The 24,883-nt window shown below is 41.6% G+C and overlaps 1 protein-coding gene and 1 pseudogene across 2 annotated transcripts; both read right to left on the minus strand.

Moving 5' to 3' along the window:
* LOC119899006 overlaps positions 1-1,248 on the minus strand; it is a 30,190-nt pseudogene extending 28,942 nt beyond the window's left edge.
* A 4,868-nt stretch (positions 1,249-6,116) lies between these two features.
* On the minus strand, positions 6,117-16,531 carry LOC119898826 (annexin A5-like). 2 transcript variants are annotated; one of them, XM_038713089.1, is made up of 13 exons: positions 16,350-16,531; positions 16,007-16,050; positions 14,709-14,793; positions 14,247-14,341; positions 12,813-12,926; positions 12,613-12,703; positions 11,475-11,554; positions 11,255-11,326; positions 9,731-9,824; positions 9,526-9,621; positions 9,338-9,396; positions 6,622-6,744; positions 6,117-6,452 (listed from the first exon to the last, which is right to left on the minus strand). In XM_038713089.1, exons 2-13 carry the CDS (start codon positions 16,007-16,009, stop codon positions 6,390-6,392), a joined length of 975 nt encoding a protein of 324 aa, XP_038569017.1. In that variant the 5' UTR covers positions 16,010-16,050; positions 16,350-16,531; the 3' UTR covers positions 6,117-6,389. The 2 variants fall into 2 exon arrangements, with proteins under 2 accessions (XP_038569017.1, XP_038569018.1); XM_038713090.1 differs by having other exon boundaries at positions 11,255-11,305; positions 16,350-16,524.
* Positions 16,532-24,883: the final 8,352 nt, after the last annotated feature.

A 24,883-nucleotide genomic window follows, 5' to 3' on the forward strand; every position in this document is an offset into this window, starting at 1 on the left:
ATGCGACAGCATGGATGTGTCCTGCAGAAAGGAAGAGACTGGACTGAATACATGGGTGAACAATCAGCTAAGGACCCTACCAATTCAGCAATTTGACTGCCCAGGTTGGCAGGACAACCTCCAAATAGTGGGAGGGGCGTCACACAACAAACCACTTACACTCTCATTTCTTAACCAGGTTCCCACATTATTGTTTTTGCCTTTGAACTGCCACCTCCATGTTTACATATTTGAATATATAAGATGAAATGAAACAAAATGGCACTTCAGTCTGATTACCAGGCTAATAAATTCCCTGAATGTGGAAAAAGTGTTTAAAACAGCACACATATTCATGGCTGGAAAAACATTTACTTTAAGATTGATTTTTGTTAAAAGGCTCCTTTCTCTAACAATGCTCCACTCATTAGACACTCCCTAACAAGAAAATACAGTGCCCTGAACATAACAGTCAGTGCAAAGGTGTGGCTCACTGATGAAGTGACAACATTTAAGATCGTTCAAAGTGAGGAATGTGCTCTATCTGGCTTTGGCTGCACAGACAGGTTGGTTATGATCTTTTCACTGCATTTGCTAAGGAGATGTCTGGCGCACAGCCCCAGATTCAACCGATTAAAATTAATAGGCTATAATCACATTTTCCTATGGAAATGTTCAACTTGTGCAAAACTCTGACAAAGAGAACTGATTCCGTAAAACTACTGAATCATAACGGATTTTTCCAAATAGGCTAAGGCTACTCTTGGAATAGATTATTTTAGGCATCTGTCTTAAATAAAATTTGTCTTTAGATTCTGTTCTTTAGGTTAACAGATGAAACCTGTATCTTAGCCTATGAAATGAAAATTACTCACCATTTTGACAGTCTTGGAGGTTTGTTCGGCGGTAAGAAGAAAGTCTGTTCAAGAGAGAAACAAAATTGTTAAACAACGAAACGTGACAAATACCGAACTCTCTCTAAAGACCTGTAGCCTAATTAATTCCGCAATGATCGTTCTAGTTTTTATCCGGTGCCTGATCTACTCTCCAGTCTAGCTTGAGTGGCGTAGCTGTCAAACTTCCGTAAACCAGACATGACAGCCTTGTGTCGACAGGTAGACCCTGGCTGTCCCAGCTCACCTGGCTGATGCTGCTGATTTTTTTCCCCCTGAATGTTTCAACGATAAACTGAAAGAGATTCGGTGATGTGAGACGCCTCTGTCAGATGAAGCTCGGAAGGCAGACGGAGAGGACAGGTGTGACACCTGTTATAAAACAAGAGAAGAAGGACGGACAGCTGACTCAGGGGCGGGTCTAGATTATTTTTAAGTGGGAGGCAGAGGGTAGAACAACAGTTAAATTAGGGGAGGTCCAAAAGTTACAACAAAAATGAAGGACATCATAGATCTCTCTCTTCATCATTTTCACTACCAACTGTGGAAACAATTAAATTGTAGTTAAACAATGTATTTCACAAATTCATTGTGTTTTTGCTGGCTATACATTTAGCCTACTCTTTGCACTTTACCTTGCAAGACCTTTTAATTTTGCAGAGTCAACCTTAAAAATCTTAACAAATGATTCACTGTATATTACAATAGGGTAACATATTAAACAAATAAAAACTAAAAAGTAGTTAGGCTATATGTTATTTATATACTGTATGCATACACATATTCACACAGGAAATTATTCGGGCAGTGAATTTTTTACTTTGTGTCTGGGTGATGTAAACAGCAGTAAATGATAAAATGTTTTTTATCACCAAATAAAAGTCTAACATTTGGGAAACAGTATTTAAGCACTAAGCATCGATGTAAACACAGAGTCCTCTTCCTCTTATCTTGCTGGATTCTTTGGCTCTGTCAGCTCGGAACATAGTCTGTCCGTCCAGTGCTTGATCCAGGATGTCGATGGGGCAGGTCACTTTAAGATTTGAGCACAACAATTTCTGATTTTTCTGTTGCTTGGTCAACCTCATGTCACATTTAGTCTGACTAGACATTACCCAGATGCAGCCTTCCAGTCATTGGAAGACTGAATGGAAAAGCAAGGTGAGAATATTTATAGTTTGTGAGTAAAAAAAACATAGATAGAGATGGAATTTCTTTAATGAATGATAAAGTGCTGGAATTTTCCTATAGCCTGTTATTCATTTTCAATAGCTACAGGCCTGTTTATTCAGCTGTAACCTAACGGGACTAAATGCCGATGGCAATAATGGAAGATGAAAATATTAATCGAACAGATTAGACATAGTTTAGGCAACTCATGGACCTGTGATTGTAAAGTGACAGTCCGACTCAGTAGGCCTCTTAATGATTTTTTGCAATGTAAAATGTGTCTGTGGGTTATGTGGGTTGTGTGGGTGGTGATGGCGTATAGATAAGATGCTTGCCTGTGGTGTGGTTGACCTGGGTTCAATTCCCACTGTGTCCCCGAGCAAGACAATGAACCCCTTGATGCTCTAGAGCAGGGGTATTCAATTAGATTTCGAAAAGGTCCGGAACATCAAAACGACGAACTTGCGTTATCATTCAGTACTGTAACCTATAGTTGTATCAACACATGTTTTTAGTCAACAACGGACTGTCAAATCAAATAATATTTCAGTCAGTTTTCACATCAAACTGGAAGGATAATAAATAATAACTATTCAAATAATAAATTCTAAATTTAAGTAAACTAAATTAAAGTGCCTAATTTTTAGAAAAAATTTAATAAAAAGTGTAGCTTGAAGTGATGAAGTGTAGTCTTAACCAATTTTATAATAAACACTCAACACATCATAACAAATGAACAGCTGTAATGCCTCCTCTTCTCTTTCATTTCCTCTTACAGAGCTACCACTTTCCTACTTTCTGTTGTTCAGTGAGAAACGTGAGCTCCAGCTAGCATATTGGAGATCTGAGATATTCTGGTTTTGAACTGCCCGTGGGAGGAATGTACATGTAAAAATCAGTACATTCTTGATTAAAAGTCATGTGAAATCTCTTTTATCTTTCGTCTCCTCAATTCGGGTGGGTTTCCAAAACGTCTCTGGTGAATCTCGCGGACTCGACTCGCAAGCATCGGTATGCACAGATTTGATTGGCTGAGCAGCGTCACATGAGACGATTGGAGCACATGTGATTGGTCTGTGAGTTTCCTGGTCCTCTAAACCAGTACAGTAAATGCTAGAAAAGCTGCGCGGGTTAAAATAGAAACGCTCCGTCACGAGGTAGTAAGTCTCAATAATAAATGGGCTGTAGGTCGGCGGTCCGGAGAGGACGGCGGCTGGGTCCGGATCCGGACCGCGGTCCAACTACTAGTGACCTACTCTAGAGGCACTGTTGAAACCAGTGAAACATATTGTGAGTGATTTATTTTTAAAGAGTCACTTATTATGGGGAATGCTACCTTACAGAGAGGTGAAAACTAACATGCATTAAATATTTTTTATTACTAATATTACATTAATGTAAGCAGCATAGTAACATTGTGGATGGGGTGCAATTAGCTCAGTTGAAAGAGCAATGGCCCTGTGTTCAAGGCAGAGTCCTTATTGCAGCTGCCTGGGTTTGGTTACAGCCTGTGGACGCTGCAGATCGTCCCCTATCTCACTCCCTCGTCTTCTGCTTCTCTGTATAATCCAAATAAAGGCTAAAATAAAATATCTTTAAAAAAATGTTTTAGCTGATCAAAGTGAATCTGATTTTAACCATGTACTTTATATGATTGCTAAGTTCAATCTGTAATAATGCTTCACATTTTAAAAAGTCAAAGTCAGCAACTACTGTAGCTGTGAACTTATTTTGTCCTGTCCTTAAGTTATCAGAACAATAAACCATGGATGACCAGGATGTCAAGCCGCTGATGAGGAACCAGGATATAGCCTTTAGGTCTGGAAATAAGGAAATGTACAGCGTGGCAAGATCCAACCTAAAGAGAGGCATAAAAGACGCAAAATCAGCTTATGGGAGGAAGATTGAGGGACACCTCAGCACAAGGGATCCCTGGCGTGTCTGGCAAGGTATCCAGCATCTCACCAACTACAAGGGCAGCAAGGATCCATTAACCAACACCAGTAGCGACCTGCTTGCTGAAAAGCTCAACCACTTCTTTGCCCATTTTGAGATGAATGAGATGCAGAAAGGACCTGCTCTACTGACAGCTATTAATGACCTGCCACTTACTGTGACCACAGAGAATGTCAGAAGAGTGCTCCTTGGTGTGAACCCCAGGAAGGCGGCTGGCCCCGACGGCATAACGGGGATGGTTCTTAGGGACTGTGCAGACCAGCTGGCAGAGGTATACACAAACATCTTTAACCTATCTCTGTCTACATGCACTGTTCCTAAATGCTTTAAATCTGCCACCATTGTCCCAGTACCCAAGAAAATCCCTATCAGGAGCCTAAATGACTACAGACCTGTGGCTCTTACTTCTACTGAGTTAGTAGAAGTGATGTAGAAGTGCTTAGAGAAGCTTGTCTTAAAGCACATTAAATTCTCTCTCCCTCCCACTCTGGACCAACACCAATATGCTTACAGAGCAAATAGGTCAACTGAAGATGCCATCAACACTGTTCTTCACACAGCACTAGCTCACCTGGAACATCGCAGCTCATATGAGAGAATGCTGTTTATTGATTTTAGCTCTGCGTTTAATACCATCATCCCCAGCTGGTGTCCAAACTTCACAATCTAGGCATCAGTCAGCACACATGCAGTTGGATCATGGGCTTCCTAACCAACTCAGGATGGGGTCATTTCACTCCCCAATCCTGACACTCAGCACTGGAGGCCCCAGGGATGGGTGCTGAGTCCTCTGCTTTACACTCTATACACCAGTGACTGCACACCAACCCACAGCAATAACACTTTCATTAAATTTGCGGATGACACAACTGTGGTGGGCCTCATACAAAATAACGACAAGTCTGCCTACAGGGATGAAGTGCAAAAACTGACTGCGTGGTGCCACATTAACAACCTGGTACTCAACCCCTCCAAAGCAAAAGAACTGATAATTGACTTTAGGAGGAAGGAAGGAGAATATGCTCCTCTATACATCAAAGGAGAGATGGTAGACCGCGTCAGCAACTTTAAATTCCTGGGCACACAAATCTCTGAGGACGGTTAATGGACTATTACCACTACCACGCTTGTGAAAAGGCTCAGCAGCGGCTCTATTTTTTAAGGGCACTCAGGGAGGTGAACCTGTGTCAGAAGCTGCTGATTTCCTTTTACAGGGGTTCTGTTGAAAGCATCCTCTCACAACATTCTGGTGTGGTTCACAAGCTGCACTGAGGCTGACAAAAAGGCACAACAGAGTTATTAGATCAGCTCAGAACATCACCAAAACACAACTGCCCTCTCTCACCGACATATACAGATTCCGATATCTCTGCCGGGCCACAAACATCATCCAGGCAGCCACCTGTTCACCCTGCTGCCCTCTGGGAGATGTTACAGGTCCATTAAGACTCCAGATTCCTGAACAGTTTCTTTCCACAAGCCATAAAATAACTGAACTGTCAAAAACAATGAACAGTACTACTCAGTACCATGGCTGAGTGCTACAATGGCCACTGGAACTTGTGCAATATTTAAGAGTTTATTATTATTTTAACTGTGAAATATTTGTTTTGATACAGTATGTGGACTCTGCAATATCATTTACTCCTGCTGATTCCAGTTTTTAACCGTTTGTGAATTTCTGTTAATTATTTATTATTACCTGTGTGTCTTTTTATCTTATGATCACTGACTGTACATTGAAGGTAGTTGCACTCAAATCTTGTTGAACTACGCTCAATGACAAAGCTTTCTGATTCTGAAATAGTGGAATAAGAAGTACAATTTATTTAATGTTTAAAGCTGCACAAGTACAAAAACACTGGACTTAAGTACAGTACTAACTAAATGTTCTTTGGTTCTGTTACTCAAGCACTTCCCACCTCTGCCTAAAAGTAATGATGCCATGATGTTGAGGTGCTTTAACAGTCAAGACCATCTCCAACAAAGCTGCTCTATCTCCCTCTATTGGCTATCAGACGACAGTAGCCTACATGTTCAACAGATACTGATATTGTACATGTGTACTGTAGCATATAAGCTTTACTGAGACATGCCAAAGACACGAACAAATTGCCATTGTAGCTAAAATGTTTATTATTGCATTTATTGTTTCTGCCATACAAAGTCCAAACAAAACAATTTTGGTATTAGTGTTAGCTACCTTTCAAAGACATTTGGTATTCTAGTTTAAAAAGACCTGATGGGCCATCTCGCTCCCTCTCCCATGCCCACAAGAAAGTTTTGTTGTGATGAATTATTACTTTGTGTTAGCAAATTGAAGGCACAACAGACCAACTTAGAGAAGAGGCACTTCAGGTAAGCTTTCTCTTGTATTGCTTGTTGACCTGTTTATGCATCATCTCCACCACAGAGCAACAGTAAGGCATTTTGGTAGTCACCGCCGGTTTCACTCTGTAACAAGAACACAAAGAATTTAACAAAGGGGTCAAAAAAAACTTAATGTGTAATGACAACTTCTTTAAGAATGTGTGTATAGTACATTTTATTTAAATGTAAAGGTACTTTTATTGTCACATACACGTTGCAAGCATGTTGTTGTTTATTCATGTTGTGTGTGTACCTTGATCATTGAATACAGCGAGCAGGAAAACTTCTTCTTGAACTCAGCCCTGATGTCCAACATGTCCACCTCACTGCGACTCACCATCACTCTGATCAGGGTGGCATCATCAGTCCCTGTACCCTGCAACAAACACATTTTATAATGACTGTATGCCACATAAATGTGTAAATTATTTTGAGAGAAAAAGCTTCTGCTAAGGCTCCACAAATGTGTAAACCTTTCATGTGCATCTGGATTCAGATTTGTATGAAATTATGATAACATAAAATGGTCAACTGTAGTGATACATGTACCCATTTTTAAGATACTTTAAACCAGCAATCTCAATTTTTTTGTTGTGAACAAAACAAAGACACATGGCATTCCTGTTAGCAAGCAGTTGCTTATCTACACATCAAGCAGTTATGAAGCAACATTATTGTTAACTTGGAGTCATGTTTCTGTCCTGTTTGGCTTCTAAATGCTCCACTACCACTATGTTGATCAGCCAGTTACTAACCGTATGTGTCTGCTGTTTGGTGCTGAGCAGGTAGCATGCACTGGGTTTTTAAAGGTGCCATAGAATGCTCATTTTTAGGTTCATACTTTTATTTAGGATTTCTTCTAGAAAACGTTTACATGCTTTAATGCTCAAAAAACACATTATATTTCTCATACTTTCCACTGCTCTAGCATCTCTTTTCACCCTTTTTTAAAATACCGTTCCTGTGTCTTTAAGGCCCCCCTCCCTGAAAGCCACTTGCTTTTGATTGGCCAACTTCCCCAAGCACAGAAGAAGGGCTGGGCTTAGTGGCAAAAGTCGCTAAATCAAAGTCCTTATAGGCTATAAAACATCTCCGCTAAATTAAGGCCTGCTACATGAGAATAGCCCTTACTGATTACTGTTCAAAAACACAATTCTATTCATTGGTTTTACTGAAACTGGATTAGAGTTAGAGAAAATATTGTCTGGTTTTCCTTCTGATGTCCTCCGGCAGCTCTGTCTCCACTTTTGTGGTCTATGGAGTTTATGTGTTGTCGTTGAAATTTGTATATTGCTGGTGAGGGAGTAGCTAAATAATTGAGTGACAACCAACCGTTGTCTTTGAAGAATTTATTGATAAAAAGAGAATGACAGAGAAGTACTAAAACAGCCTAGGGCAGCTTCAGGCATCAGACCCAGAGCAAAGTGATGCATAATCCTTTACACAGTCTAGGTTTCTATGGTTTGGGGAAAGGAGAGCCTCTCCCGGCATTGAATTAACATTCAAAGAGAGGAGAGAAACAGCAAGAAAGGAAAACACTAAAACAATATAACCTATATTACCTAATATGACCTAAACCCTAGCAAATGTGGACAGACTAACATAAGGAGTAGCCTATAGAAGAAGGAAAGGCTAAGGATAGAAACAAAATATATCTCTATGACATAACAATAATAGTTATTATAATAATTTTACATTTATTCATTTAGCTGACGCTTTTTTTTTATCCAAAGCGACTTACAATTGCTAAATATGTCAGAGGTCGCACGCCTCTGGAGCAACTAGGGGTTAAGTGTCTTGCTCAGGGACACATTGGTGGATGGGTCACAGTGGTAATAATAAAAGAACATGCATAAAAGATTAAATGTAAGAGGAAACAATTTTCTGCCATAATATATGTTACTTGTTACTTTAGCGGCTAACTACTGCTAACAGCAGCTGCTACTAAGTTAGCTACTGAGTTAGCCGTGCAGCTAGCCATCCTATTGTTAATTCTGTATAGGATGCTGGTTCTGGTTGGTTCTCAAGGGTGTGTTGGTTACACACCTCTAACATTACAACAGACGCTTTGGACTGCTGGTTCAGAACCAGCTGATAAAAGGAGCTACTGTTAGCAACAGCTAGTGGTTAGTAATCCGTAGCGTTAACAACAAGTTAAGCTATCTGTCCATCAGGAAACTTCATAAATCAGAGTTGAGGCAGAGCAGCCAGAGGACATCAGAGTGAAAACCAGAAAACCTTTCCTACATAACTGTAAAAGCACTTTCTGTGAGACAAACTGCACCTCACAACCTACAGCTCTATGAACTCATATGACCGCTTCTCTGGAATGTGTGCTGGTTTATGTAAGTTTGGGAGCGTAAACATACCAGATGTTATGTAACATCAAGCACTTGATGGCATTGCCCGTTTTTCCAGTGGCATTTTGGGTGCGCAAGATTGACATATGATGGAGGAAACAATGGAGATTGAGGCTCAGTTACATGCACTGAACTCTTTATTCAACTATGCCAAGGGAAATACAGTTTTCCATTCTATTGAACCTTTAAAGCATTTTCTCTCCAGTTAAACACCAAAACAAAAACAAAAAAACCCACACACCAAAAACATCACTGATATACCTAATGGCCTAACTTTTAATGGAATTTCATTTAAATGTGTTTTCAGGCTGACAATTTGCAGTTTTTCCAGATCATAAATGCTGCAGTATTTCACACCACTAACTGCTTGATTCATGTACATAAATGACAGTCTGGTGGAAATTTGAATACATTAAACATACTTTAGGAACTTGTGTTAAGTGAGTGTCCAACCATTTCCCCATTTCTCATGAAGCACAATTCACAGCCTTTAAGTTTTGAAAAAGTCAAGGTGATGTAGATTTGGTATTTTATTTTTTTTTAACAGTAGTTAAACATAACATTTTCTACACTTAGTTGTCCAATTTTAAACATATTTTGTTGTCTTACCTTCATCGCATGGTATAGGATCTCAGCAAAATAGCCTGGAACGCTCCGAGCACACTTCACTTTAAAAAGAAAAAGAAAAAACACAGGCAAAGATTGAAAATGTGTCAGTATTAGTCATTCAAAGTAATCTTCTCTCAAAAAGCTGACAACAGCGCCAGTCTGCAGTATGGAGCTTTGTAGTTTCATACCGACAGCGAGAAGCAGATCTTCCAGTCCTCCTGATGTTTCCCTCTTGATGCTCTCCTCGATCTCATGTTTAGACAACTTCAGGTAAGCATCAAATACTAAACACACAATTCAGAATGAGTGTAGTGATTGTGTGAAGTTACAAAATAATTACAGCTGCTCTCAAATTGTTGCTGCAATCCTCAATTCTCAGACACACAGACAAACCTTTCCTGAGATGTTCTGCACTGCGGCTTCCCAGGATGGTGATAAATGATTCTTCATCAGTGCCGAACTTCTGCTCTCCTGCCTTGAAGAGGGCCTATGACCACAGAAACAAATGGTACAAGTCAGTGGTGGGAAGTAACTCAGAACATTTACTCAAATACATAAGTACAATTTCAAGGTATTTCCATTTTATGCTACATTGTACTTCTACTCTACTATATTTCATATTTATTTTTACATCACTATATTTATTACATTGCTGTAGTTACTAAAGCCTTTGCATAGTGAGATTTGAAAACATATCAACTTGTTATAGATAACTATATAATTAAAACTAGCTTCACCTCATGCTAATGAATCAGCAATATTACAATAATCCTCTATAATGTATAGAATGCAACACTCTGAAAGAGGCCATTCTGCAAAACTAATGCATTTTCTTTTGAAACTTTATATTTAAAAGTATAAGTAATTGTACTTTTACTTAAGTCATTTTTTTAAATGCAGGACTTTTCCTTGTATGTATTTTCTCAGAGTGGTATTACTTCTTTTCTTTATGAAACTGATACCACCACACAACCTGTTAAAAGTTTGATTTAAAATAGTGGCATCACCTGCATCTCAACTCAGAAAAATATAATATGTAACACAAAGTTCTTGGTCACATGTGTGCAAAAAATTAACTAAATCTAATACAACCATAAATAATGATCAACGAGTTGTAGCTTTGCCAACATCAGTTTAATACAGTGTTGCCAACTTTTTTATGTTGTGGCACCTTAATACAAAACTAGCTCTACTTGTGACCCTTCTACCCTGATTGCATTTATCTACAAGTCATGATTCATTTCAACCAAAGACAGATTTTTCACTTGTATAATTTGAAATACTTTTAGAGGCCTAAAGAGGTGAACTTTTTAGTTTTTCCACAAGGAAAAAGCAAATAGAAGAAAGTATGAAAAAAAAATGTGTAGCAGTAGAAATATGTTCTTTTTGCCTTCATTAATCATCCTGCGACTTCTGAAATACTCTGAGATATGTATATTGCCTCATATCAGCTTCCTTACTTTGGATTGTCTTCTTTTACTAAACTTAATATGGGCTGAAGAGGAATGTGCAGATTGAGCTCTCTCAGAGCCTCACTATACTTTATGACAGATCAAATTTCTCTGCAATAATATTGATTGAAAGTCTAACCAACCAAGTAACAGCAAAGTATCCTCAGTACTGGAGATGGCTCATTTTCATACAGATGCTTTCCTAAATCAGAACGCATTCAACATTGTGTAGGGAAGACCATAGTTTTCCCCGTACATTCCCCTTTACAGTGTGTTTCTTTTCACTTCTCTAAAATTCATAAAGGTATATCATAAGAAAATTGTGACTGACTCCCTCCACTAGAGGTCAACATAAGACAAGCCCCTGTCTACAAACACATGACAGTCACGCTTTCAGACAAGGAGACAGAGACACCATTCATGGTGAAGAGAAGAAATAATAATTGACCAGCAACAAACGACTCACCTCAGCATCACTCTGGATATTTTCCTGCTGGATCCCCGCCTGCCTGTTTGCCTGACGAGACACAAAACATCTCTGTTAGAGAGGAGATTAGTCAGATTTTGATTGTCCTCAGGAAATAGGGATTAAGAGGAGACAAGAATACAAGAGAGAACAGAAGGGAAGAAACAAGGATTGAGAGGAGAAGAGACAAGATATCAGGAAAGGAAATGAGGATATATACCTGCAGCAGAATAACCAGAAGATTCTGGAAGTGACCTGAAGTTTCACCACATATGTCCTTCTCCAGGTCATGATCGTACTCTGAGGTAGACACAAAACACACAGGCTGTTTTTATTTTAGCCCGGATCGTGAAGAAGGTTCCCCCAGCTGTAATCTACAGCAATTACATTTTTACAGGAAAAATCTGTCCATGAGAAACCCAAACTAAACATGGAAGCCCTGAGCTGCCATACATTCATACATTTGTATTTACTCCATTTTTCAGTGATAACATCCGTTTTTTCGAGATAACGAATGTTGTTGTCCCGTGATAAAGGGATATTCTCTTGTGATCTCTCAATCTGAGAGTTGTGTGTTTGATCCAATCATTGGGTGAATGTTTTTAGTAAATATGAAGATACTGCTTACAATAAGCATGTGCTGAAGTGTGTGCGTCGCAGATATTGGTCCTCATACATCCACCTATGGACGATTATTTACATTTCCTCGGCATCCCCAGGCAGAGGAAATTGTACTCATTGCTACTCCTTCAGGGGAATCCAATCCAAGTGCTCAAAGGTGCTTGACACACCTCTGAAATAGCCTTCGGGTTAGAGGTTGATGGATGTGGACCAATCACAGGGTCCTGCTTATTTTGAAATTGTTTTCATGATTGATTTATTGAAGAGGATAAAATAACACACATCAAATACACAATCCTTAGATTTGGTGTCCTTTACTTTACAAACTGAGTTAACATTGACAACCACTAACATCCTAAAAATAATTGCCTGATGCCAAACTTACTCGCCAACCCCTGTACTAGACTTTCATTTTGTTCTCAAGATAGAGAAAAATATCCCATTCTCATAGGAAAACAGAATCATAAAATGTATGGCAGCTTAGGGCTGTTTATTACATGTTGTAACCATGTTAAATTTTGTATTTTTAAAAAAGGATTTTTTAAGTAGAGGAAAAAACATGAAGATTGTGGACTACAGTGTCCTGTCTTCTTGGACTAAATACCATAACTGGGCATTTTCAAGCAATAGACCAATTAAACTGCATGTAAACATAGAATTTGTACAGCATGCTCTTAATATCCTTTTTTAAGATGGGTGTAGCAGGTAGTATTTGAGTGTGTGTGTTTGCATATTACCTTGTTTATAAGCAGCGACGATGTCCTTCACCTGCTGAGGTGTTCTGGAGGCGAGGATCTCCACCAGGACCTTTTCATCTGTTCCTGCCCCCTACAGGTCAAATATGGAAATGTGATGAAACGACATTTGAGTATCCAGCTACTCTGACTGCTTAAATGTATGTCTCTATTTAGAAATATCTGGCAACTGCAGCACCTACCTTGATGGCGTGGTGGAGGGATGTCACATCATAAGTGATGGGTGGGGTCATCAGAGCCACGATCAGGGTCTCAAATTTATCACCCAGCTCTCCCTTCAGGACATGTATCAGATCCTGACATGAAGATACATTTTGTACTTTAATTAGTTCTGATGCAGCATAAATCCAGTGTGTGACTACACTGTAACGTTATGCAATTTTATGGTTGTCATGTATGGCCGGATTATTTTTCTATGGTTGTGAATAATCCTGTCATGTCATATGTTTTGATTATCTGGTGATCATCTTTACCGTACTGACGGTAATGGTTTGACCCAGTCAAGTTGGAGCATTGATATTGTGTAATGTCTCTTTGGGTTTAAAGGCCCCAGTATGCTTCAAACAAAGTGCTTGTCAGATCATCTAACAGCTTCTGAAACAGACAGCGGATTTGTGGGGTCCAACAATCAGGCAAGTACGGCTAATTTTTGCAGTAACTGGCAAGGTGTGCGGAGGTGTGAAAGGCGTCAGGTTTTAAACTCTTCTCTCAAGGTCTTATCATATTTTTGATGTGCTTCTGAGAAGAGAATGCCCAAATATTATGAAAGGTTTTAAAGGGCACTGGTTAAATAAGCAACATCTAATCATGTTGGGAGGTAATTATTGCCTGTACAGTGGCAGTTTCTGCTCAGCTTATATTAAAAAGGAATAATTCAACCTTTTGGGAAATATGTTTATTTGCTTTCTTGGAGAGACATGCTTATGTCTGTACCATAAATATCAAGCTGGAGCCAGCAGATAGCTTAGCTTAACATGAAGACTGGAAATGGTGGCGGGGGGGGGGGGGGGGGGGGAGCAGCTAACCTGGCTCTATCCTTATAACAAAATAGAGCTAATTGTGTGTTAGAAAATTACCTAGAGATGCAGATGCTAACCATTTTACAATAGGATTGTTGGCCTATTTGCTTGTAAGTTGATTTAATCATAACAATCCACTTTGTTTCAATAATTCTTATACAAAATAGAAACAATTGTTGTAATTTTTGATGCAGTTTGATTTCATTTTTATTCTGTATTATTTTCTCTGTTGACCAAGATGTGTGCACAGACTGGATTAAATGTCCCTACAAATTCTTTCTGATGCCCCACAACAATCACAATCTGACTAACCTATCCCTAACACTAAAAGTGTGCGCCCTTATTCCTATTTGCACAATTAATTATGTCAAGACTACAAAGACACGCAAAAGACAGTGAATTCTTGGAAAAAAATCTGTGAGATTTAGCCAGGAGGCGGCTACAACGACAAGTGTGGCCATTCAGACCATCAAACATTATGCCTTTAAATGTGGTTGGACAACACGTTGCACAGTGGTTCGTTTGAAGCACAGTGAGGTCTTTTTAAGTTGTTATATGTAGGGCCACGTGGTTTAACTGCTGTTAAGGAAGTCCAACCTTTCCAAACTGAGTTTTGTAGGCGGCCTTGATCTGCTGCCTCTGGGGGTTGCTGCGAGCAGTCACCAGCTGCAAGATGGCAGCCTCGTTGGTCCCTTTGACAAACAAGCACCATGGTTACTCACCCAAGCAGCAATTGTTTGTTTATAACTATTCTCACAAGCTATACATATTACATAACAATGAACACGCTATGTCTAGGTGGACTTATTTTACCCACGTTATTACAGCCTTCAGTCGAGGTCAACAGCTGTGTTTGCTCACAATGACTCAAGTGTCAACTCTGCTCACGTTTATGACTCACTGCCGTCTGGGTGAAGCCCCCAACAGTTATTGTTTAGAGAGGAACTCCACAAAAAACGATCTCTCATTGGTATGTTGGATTTGTACAACTAACTGACCTTTAACATATCAGATGACACTGTGCTGATGGCCAATGTGCATACACACAAGCATCCTTACCCAGCCCTTTCATGGCCTTGTGCAAGACCTCAGCATCTGCCTTGGCATTGAAGTTTCCACTGGCTTTCACAGTTCCTCTGCTGGCCTACAACATGGAAGAAATGGGCATAAGAGGATTTTTCAGTGGTAAATTTGTTATGTAAAGTGTAAAGTGTATGTAAAGTTATGTATTTTATGTAGGGCAGCCGATATCCCCTTATTCTGGACCTCTATGCTGAACTTTGAAATGTTCTTCCAACTGTGATATACAGATGACACAGTACAAAATACTGCACAGAACCCATAATACCTACAGCAGATTATTTTTAATGAGACTTGCAGACACTCACAACTTCCATCATAACACCATGCTAGGAACCTGACAATAATACAAAAACCTTTATTGAAGTGTTCCCATGATATTGGACTTCAATCGCCATGTTCCCCATGATCTTTGCCTTGTCGGAAATCTCAGCAAGCTTCAAATCTCAAAACAAACCTATTTTATTCTCGCTAACTAAAGCAAAACCTTAATTGAAAATATCTTTAAAAAATCTCTCTCTCTCTCTCTCTCTCTCTGGATATCGCTAAAGTTTGAAAAAAGCCACTGTCTTCTTCAATTTTCTTGTTGTTTGATCAATAAAAGCAAATAAATAACTCCTCTTCTTTGTGTGCGTTAATGTAAGACCTTGTGACACTTGTTCTGTACATAGGCTCATCAAACACTTGGCAATCTGATTACCAAGCTAATAGCCTAATTTCCTTGAATGTCGAAACAGTAGGCCTATTTCAGAAGAGCATATGGATAGGCTACACACTTAAGACAGCAAGAATGCCATTTGGAGATTTTTAGACAAAGTTCTGCTTTCTGCAACAATGCTCCACTCATTCCAGACACTCCCTAAAAAGAAAATACAATGCCTTCTGAACATACCATTCAGTGCACAGGTGTGGCTCATTGATTAAATGACAACATTTAAAATCTTTCAATGCGAGGAATGTGCTCTATCAGGCTTGGGCTGCACAGACAGGTCTGATTTGATCTTTTCACTGCATTTGCTAAGGAGAGGTCCGGTGTACAGCTCCAGATCAAACTGATAATCATCAATATGACATTTTACTGTGGTAATGTATCCTACAACTCCACCCTGACAAAGAACACTGATTCCCTAAAACTACTGAATCACATAACCTAAATAACGGATTTTTGCAAATAGGCTAAGGCTACTCTCACAATATGATTTTAGTTATCCTTCGTATGAAAAGTTTGCCGTGTTTCTTTATGTTAACAGATGAAACGTGAAGTGAAAATTACTCACCATTTTGACAGTCTTGGAGGTTTGTTCGGCGGTAAGAAGAAAATCTGTTCAAGAGAGAAACAAGATTGTTAAACAACGAAACGTGACAAATACCGAACTCTCTCTAAAGACCACATGTATCCTAGTTAATTCTGCAATGATCGTTCTAGTTTTTATCCGGTGCCTGATCTACTCTCCAGTCTAGCTTGAGTGGCGTAGCTGTCAAACTTCCGTAAACCAGACATGACAGCCTTGTGTCGACAGGTAGACCCTGGCTGTCCCAGCTCATCTTTGCTGCTGATTTTTTTCCCCCTGAATGTTACAACGATAAACGGAAAGTGTTTCGGTGATGTGAGACGCTTACCACGGAGTTGCACCAGGCAGACGGAGAGGACAGGTGTGACACCTGTTATAAGAGAAGAGAAGAAGGACCGACCGCCGACAGGGCGGGTCCAGATTATTTTGGGGACAAAGGGTGGAACAACAGTTAAATTAGGGGAGGTCTAACAGTGACAACAAAAACGAAGGCCACCAGAGATCTCTCTCTTCAATATTTTTACTACTAACTGAGGTAACAATTAAATTGTAGTTAAACAATGTATTTCACAAATTCATTGTGTCACCGTGGTGACGTGTGTGTGAGAGAGAGAGATTGGAGCTGCGTATGGTCACGCCCCCTCGTTAGTGGTGAATGGCTACCGGTGTGGGTGTGTGGGAAGTCTGGGGACAGGTGCACCTTTATAACGAGACGGGAGAAACCCGGAAGAAGAACACGGGAGTAGGGAAGAGTAGAGCCGACGGCAGGACAGCAGGACGGCAGCTGCACCAAAGGCGGCAAGCTAGAGAGACGCGGTGGTCACCACGCACGACGTGAGGCGGAGAGTCGACTTTTATGAGTTTTTATTATTAACTCTCTTTATAATTTTTAGGCCTTTTGATGAACTTATTTTTGTGCTTCCTTTTTTTAATAAAGACACTGGCATTGGTTTTATAAACTGTACTGGTCTGAGCCTCATGTTTCGGTGCAGCCCGTTCCCCAGCAGAATCTTACCCAAATTAAGTTTTAATTGTTTCTTTTAACTAGCCGACCCGCGAGCGAACAGCCGCGCAGCGGAGGTCACACTTGGCGTTGTCGGCAGGATCTGCTTTGGTTGAGCTAGCTGCTACTGTTCAACATGCTTGGTGACGAACCAGTACCGGGACCTGCCGCAGGGCCCCAAGTCCCCACAATGCCTTCTGTAATGGGGATGCCATGGCTGCAGAGATTTAGCGGGGAGGGCTCTAGTGTTAAGTTGGGGGAGTGGAGGCCCCAGATAGAGATGATGTTGAACTTCCAGCCACTAAATGACTTGCAGAAAGCAGACTATGTGTTGGGGTTTTTAGATGGGATTGCAAGGTTGGAAGTATTGACCTTGGAGCAGGCTGATAGAAACACACCTGGGAAGATATTTACTTATATCTGGGTTGCATGGGGATGTGACTCCAGTGGCTGCACTAAGAGCTCAGTTTTTTAATTGCAAGCAGGGACTGGACCAGTCGCTGAGATCCTTCGCTTTGCAGCTGCGAGAGTTGTTCGGGCGACAGCTTGAGGCAGGGGGACCTCATCCTCCGGGACCAGTTTGTCATCGGATTACAAGCGTCAGGTCAGAAATGATCCCGACCTTTCTTTTGATGCTGTCAAAGGCGAGGCACAGGCCCAAGAGGAAGACCAAGAGGAACATTGGTCAGTACCTGTCTGTCACGTTGAGCGGCCGGTGTTGGACACCTCAGCAAAGTTAAGACTGGAAACAGGAACTCAAAGAAGAGATCCTTAAAGAGGTCAGAGAACAATTAGCTGATATTACAAAAACACTGCTAGAAGAGATGAGGACCTTGAATGGTAGACTGAGTGTCTCTGAAAATCCTCACCGGCCCAGGGCTTATTCCGATAGTCTGGCACAGCCGAGGCAGGTGGCGAGACCCCCTGTAAGTTATCCCAGGTTTCAGTGGAGCAAAGATGGCCGTCCCCTCTGTAATCACTGCGGAGAAGTAGGGCACATCAAGCGATATTGCACTCGCCAGGGATCAGCACAGGATTTTTAGTTGAGCTGGCCACAGCGGGTCATGTGGCCAGGAGCCCCCCAAACGACCCTAGTCACCCACTTAAAGAGGCCATCATGGCGAAATCTTGTCCCTGAGCACTAGTCAAAGTAGACTGTGTAGAGGTTAATTGTGTAGTAGATACTGGGTCACAAGTCACACAATATAGTGAAGCCCTGTGTAGTGAACTTTTTAAAGGACAACAACGGCACCCCGACAACCTTCAGTGGCTGACTCTGCGTGCCGCAAATGGACTAGACATTCCCTTTGTGGGTTACTTGGTGGCTGACTTTGAGATTGGGGCGGTTACTGTGGCATTCAGTGGGGTTGTGATTGTGAGGGATGACTGTCTGGGGACTAACAAAGCACTACTGGGGATGAATGTGATTCTCACCTGTTGGGGGAAAAACTGTTTCACAGTCGTTAGGATTCGCTTCCCCAACCCAAGACAACAGCATGGGGCAAGGAGTGGGACAGTGTCTCTGCAGACTGCCACAGAGTTCAAGCTGCCACCATCCGGGAGAAGTGGGAGAGCACCGCTAGAGTAGGCTGTCACTACGCCGTGTCCATCCCAGCTCAGAGCGAGGCATTGCTGTGGGCTCGAGTTAAAGGACCTGCAGAATCCCTGCGCCCTGGTTGAACCCGCGGGAGGGGATATCCAAGTAGAGGTAGCCAGAACATTAGTCACTGTGCGGGGGGGACGAATACCAGTGCGTATACATAACTCTCTCTCTCTCTCTATATCTATATCTATATCTATATATATGCATATGCACCAACAGTTGGCCACAGTGTCTGCAATTGATTCAGTGAGTGTTCGGGAAGGTACAGATGTCTCCTTCACGGAGGTGGGCCCTGGGGTGGTGGAAGTAGGGCTTGTTCAGGTAAACCAGGGGCAGAGTCAGGAGGCCGTAAGCCAGCAAAACATCCCTGTACCCCATAGTGATCAGCTAAGTGAAGGAGGGCAGCAGCTTCGACAATTTCTAGGTAAGTGGCAGCATGTGTTTTCGGCAAATGATGAGGATTATGGCCATACAGATATTATCAAACATCACATTCCAACAGGTGATGCAGCACCCATTAGGGAGAGATTTAGGACACTACCCCCTACATTGTATAAAGAAGTGCGCAGTTTGCTGCAAGGAATGTTGGAGAAGGGAGTCATCAGAGAGAGTTGTAGTCCGTGGGCAGCACCTATGGTGTTGGTTCAAAAGAAGTGTGGTCCTGGCGGTTTTGTGTAGTAGTTATTTATTTATTTTTTTTGTGTGTCGTAAACTCAACAGCGTAATGCTTTCCCCCCTGCCACGTGTCGAAGACTCCCTAACTAGTTTGACCAAAGCTGAGTGGTATTCCACATTGGATCTGGCGAGTGGTTATTGGCAGGTTGAAGTAGAAGAAACGGACAAGGGAAAAAAAACTGCATTCACCACACCTCGGGTTATTCCAGTTTGAGAGAATGCCTTTTGGCCTGTGTAATGCTCCAGCTACATTCCAAAGGTTAATGCAGCGGTGTCTAGGTGGCCAGTTATCAGAGTCAGCATTGGTTTATCTCGACGATGTGATCATCTTCTCGGCAGATTTTGCCACCCACCTCAGTCACTTGGAAGCTGTGTTTCAGTCCCTCGAACACTAAGTGTCATCTCTTTCAGAAAGAGATAAGGTTCCTGGGCCATGTAGTTAGTGGGCAGGGCGTGTCACCGGACCCTGAGAAAGTGGCCGCAGTTCAGGAGTGGAGTGCCCCCACAACGGTTAGGCAGGTATGCTCCTTTTTAGGTTTTGTGGGCTACTGTAGGCGGTTAGACTCCTCCAAGGTCGCCAAGCCCCTTAATGCGTTGCTTGTGGGGACAGGACGCAAACGAGGAGGGACTATAGCAGTCAATTGGACAGACCAGTGTGAGACTGCTTTCCATATGCTAAAACAAAAACTTCTCAAGGCCCCTATACTAGCATATGCAGACTTTACTCTACCTTTCACCTTGTACACAGACGCAAGTAATTTAGGACTGGGGGCCGTGCTTGCACAGGAGCAGGAAGGGACTGAGAAAGTTATTGCTTATGCCAGTCACAGTCTTCATCCTACAGAGCGTAATGACGCTAACTATAGCTCATTTAAACTAGAGTTACTAGCATTAAAGTGGGCCACGGTGGAGAAGTTCAAAGACTATCTGTGGGGTACAAAAGTGACTGTGGTGACGGACAATAGCCCCCTAGTGCATCTGCAGACTGCTAAATTGGGGGCAGTAGAACAAAGGTGGGGCGGCCCAGTTGGCCAACTTTGACTATACCATTAAGTACAGACCAGGGTGGGACCACACAAATGCTGATTCGCCGTCGAGGCTCCCCACTTCTGACCCAGGACAGGATGCCTGGGAGCCAGCATTAGAGGAAGAACTGCTGGTTGCGATGATTGATGACCCGGGAGGAAACTGTGCCACAGAGTTGGGGATGGGACCCCATACATTGGAAGAAGATGCAAGCCGAGGACGGTGTGCTGAGACGGGTGAGAAACTACCTGGATGGAGGTGGGTTACCCAGGGCCCCCGAAAGGGCCCGACTGCCAGAACCAGAGAGGAAGATATTGCAGCAATGGAAAAAGTTGAATTTAAGAGACGGTGTTGTGTGTCATAGTGTGAAAGACCCACTGACTTCTGAGACTCTCCAACAAAGTGTGGTACCTGAAGGACAGACCAGGCCTCTTTGGGAGGCCTACCATGGCGAGACCGGCCACCAGAGGGTGGAAAGGACCCTGAACCTCTTGCGTAGAAGATTCTTTTGGCTCCGCAAGGAGGAAACTGTCGTGGCCTGGACAAGAACATGCTCCCAGTGTGTACTTTGCAAGACTCGGCCTGAAGGTAAAGCCCCACTGGTCCCAATTGTTAAGGCCCCAATGCATATCCTGGCCATAGACTTTTTAGCAACTGAACAGTACCAACAAGTGCTGGTTGCAACAGACTTGTTCACTAAGTATGCGTGGGCCATTCCTACCCCCGACCAGACTGCATTGACGACAGCCCGGGCCCTGTGGGACCATGTGATACAGCCTTTTGGTTGCCCAGAGACTTTTCACTCAGATCTAGGTGCAAATTTTGAGTCCCACTTGATTAGTGAACTGTGTGATATACACTCACCTAAAGTATTATTAGGAACACCTGTTCAATTTCTCATTAATGCAATTATCTAATCAACCAATCACATGGCAGTTGCTTCAATGCATTTAGGGGTGTGGTCCTGGTCAAGACAATCTCCTGAACTCCAAACTGAATGTCAGAATGGGAAAGAAAGGTGATTTAAGCAATTTTGAGCGTTGCATGGTTGTTGGTGCCAGACGGGCACCGGGGTGACGTGTGTGAGAGAGATTGGAGCTGCGTATGGTCACGCCCCCTTGTTAGTGGTGAATGGCTACCGGTGTGGGAAGTCTGGGGGCAGGTGCTCCTTTAAGGCAAGGCGAGTTTATTTGTATAGCACAATTTAACAACAAGGTGGTTTACTTAAAACATAAAAGCAACAGGAAAATATGTAAAAGTTTAAAAGCAGCATAAAATATAATAAAAGTTAGTGTTACAATCAGGGTTAAAAGAGAAATGGAAAATAATAAAGCTAAAAAAGAAAAAACAGGACAGTAAAAGTTACAGTGCAGTTTAAGTTATCAATAAAAAGAAAAATCTTAAATATTTAATTAAAAGCAATGGTAAAAAAAAGTCTTCAGGCATTTCAGCAGACCTGCAGTTACCTGTGAGTTTGTTCCAAATATACGGAGCATGATAACTGAAAGCTGCTTCTCCTTGTTTAGTTTTGACTCTGGGGACAGAAAGCAGACCTGCCCCAGACGACCTGAGAGGTCTGGATGGTTCATAACGAAGCAGAAGATCAGAAATGTATTTTGGCCCTAAACATTTAGTGCTTTATAAACTAACAGCAGGATTTTGAAATCAATTCTTTGACATACAGGAAGCCAATGTAAAGACCTTAGAACTGGAGTGATGCGATCCACCTTTTTGGTCTTAGTGAGGACTCGAGCAGCAGCGTTCTGAATCAGCTGCAGCTGTCTGATGGATTTCTTAGGGAGCCCTGTAAGGACACTGTTACAGTAGTCAAGTCGACTGAAGATAAATGCATGGATAAGCTTTTCCAGGTCCTGCTGAGACATAAGTCCTTTAATCCTTGATATATTCTTCAGGTGATAGTAGGCTGACTTTGTAATTGTGTTAATATGGCTCCTCAAATTCAGGTCTGAGTCCATGACTATACCAAGATTTCTGGCTTGATTTGTGGTTCTTAACATTACAGATTGAAGTCGAGCACTGACTTTCAATCGTTCCTCCCTGGCTCCAAAAACAATAACTTCAGTTTTATCCTTGTTTAATTGAAGAAAATTCTGGCACATCCAATCGTTGACCTGCTCAATAGTTACTCAGCGCCTGTGGGATCATAGTTCCCTGGTGAAATGGTTATGTAAATCTGTGTGTCATCTGCATAATTATGGTAACATATTTTGTTGTTTTTTTTCATAATCTGAGCCAGTGGAAGCATGTAAATTTTAAGAGGTCCCAGAATGGAGCCTTGGAACTCCACATGTCACAATTGTATTTTTGTTGGCTACATTTACTCTTTCACCTTGCATAAGACTTTTTTTTAAAATTTTTTTATTTTGCACAAATTCTAGTAACACATAATTCAATGTACATTAGAAGAGAGAAACCTATTAAATAAGTAAAATAAAACATAGTTATTTGGCCTACTGTTGTTTATATAGGCTACATAGTCCTACTGTATGCATTCTCAAATTCACCCAGGAAATTATTCAGCAGTGTATTTATTTTTTTTAATTTGTCTGGGGGAATGCAAACGGCATTAAGATGGTAATGATAAAATGGTTTTATCGTCACAAAAGTCAAGTCAACATTTGGGAAACAGTGTCACTTAGATTGTGTGCATCATCGATGTAAACAGTCTGCCTCCTATCATCTTTCTGGAGTCTTTGGCTCTGTCAGCTCCGAACACAGTCCGCCTGCTGAGTCTTTGATCCAGGATGAGTCCCATTTTGTCTAGTGGACAGCCTTCCATTCACTGGAAGACTGAATGGAAAAGCAAGGTGAGCATATTTATAGTTTGAAAACCAAAGACTATAAAAACATATGTAAGTAGCCTAGTCTCCTTGACGTCACCCACAAGTTCCTGAAGAGCCAATATGAAGCTCAGTGTGGTGGCTCAAGTCGTCACCATCTTGGCAGTGACTGACTTCTGACTAATCCAAAAATGTACTAAGACGTGGAGCTGAAACGGGCCGACTGAAGTCTGGTTGTTGAAAGCAGCCACCTGTAGTGGAACCGACCTGTCGCTTAATTCATTCATATCCTTTATTATGCATAACTTTGAGCCTTGATTGAATTTGACCAAGTGAGTCATAAGAATATTCTCCCCCAGTGAAGTTGTCATGAAGGGCGAAATTAGCTATAGAGACTAAAACCTTACCAAGCGTACCTATGGTGACTGACTCACTTTTGGAGCCAGCCTCAGGTGGGCCATTCCACAAACTGCAGTTTTTGGCGCTTCCATTTTGGCCCTGGAGGCTGCAGCTTGGTTAAAACACAGTAAAATAAAGTGGATAATTCACTTACAGCCCAGTAATTAGGATAACGTACTCTCTCAAATATTTTTAATTTACACTGTGGAATGCTTTCACTTCTTGAAATCACCCAGGACCTCAAGTGGGCGCTGAACATCAGCTCACCAACCGCCAAATACGACTTACATTTAACAAACCTCTGCCATGGCAATGATGGCGCTCTTTTACACTGCAATAGTTGTGTCCATCCTCACCTCCCCCATCACCATCTGACACTTAAGGGCAGGCTGCAGACTATATCATTTGCTTTGCAAAAAAGGCCATTGGCTGCAACCTACCCTCCCTCCAGGACATGTACACCTGTACCTTGTGACGACAGTCACTATGGTCAGACACTCCCCTCCGGCAGGAGGCTGCGGTCAAGACCTCACCACACAACATTTTCTAGAATAAAACTATAGCAGAAAGTAGGGTAACAGAACCAGGGACGAGCCCTCCTTCAACCAAACACACACTGAAACATAAAGCAAAACTCATTCAGCAGCTTTTAATTTAGTTAAATGATACCTGGCACCTATTTCTTTGAAAAACGCCTAAAATAACATACCCAAAATAAATCACTAATATCTCCTCAACCATTAGGCCTAGATGCATAATTCTGGTCTCCTTTGAAAGGTCAGAAGCTAAGGAATATGAATCCATTGTGTATTAATATATTTATTTTACTTTTACAGACTACATGGAGATGCAATAAAGAGAAAATCTGAAATGTTTTGCCTCGCCTGGTAAAAAAAGCTATATTTTGATGCAATAAACCATCAAAACCATCCTGAGTTAACTTTTAATGCAATTGAATATCTTCTAATACACCTAGAATGCAATTGTAACTGTAAATCTGAACAACAGTTATCATACAACATTTTTAAATATACCAGGCGAATTTCCATATTTTGGCAATATTTATTGTTAAAATGCTGACTTTTATTGATAGATATCTTTAAAACACAGGCGGCACGGTGGTACGGTGGTTGGCACTGTTGCCTCACAGCAAGAAGGTTGTGGGTTCAAAACCTTGAACCTGTCTTTCTGTGTGGAGTTTGCATGTTCCCCCCTCTCACCATCCAAAGACATGCAGGCTAGGTTGATTGGTTACCCTAAATTGTCCTTAGGTGTGAGCATGAGTGGTTGTTCGTCTATGTGTGGCCCTGCGATGGACTGGCGACCTGTCCAGGGTGTACCCCGCCTTGCGCCCA

This window comes from Micropterus salmoides, unplaced genomic scaffold (genome assembly GCF_014851395.1).
Source record: "Micropterus salmoides isolate LMB-PRFRI ecotype aquatic unplaced genomic scaffold, ASM1485139v1 Ms_hic_scaffold_12, whole genome shotgun sequence".
Taxonomy (NCBI): Eukaryota; Metazoa; Chordata; class Actinopteri; order Centrarchiformes; family Centrarchidae; genus Micropterus; species Micropterus salmoides.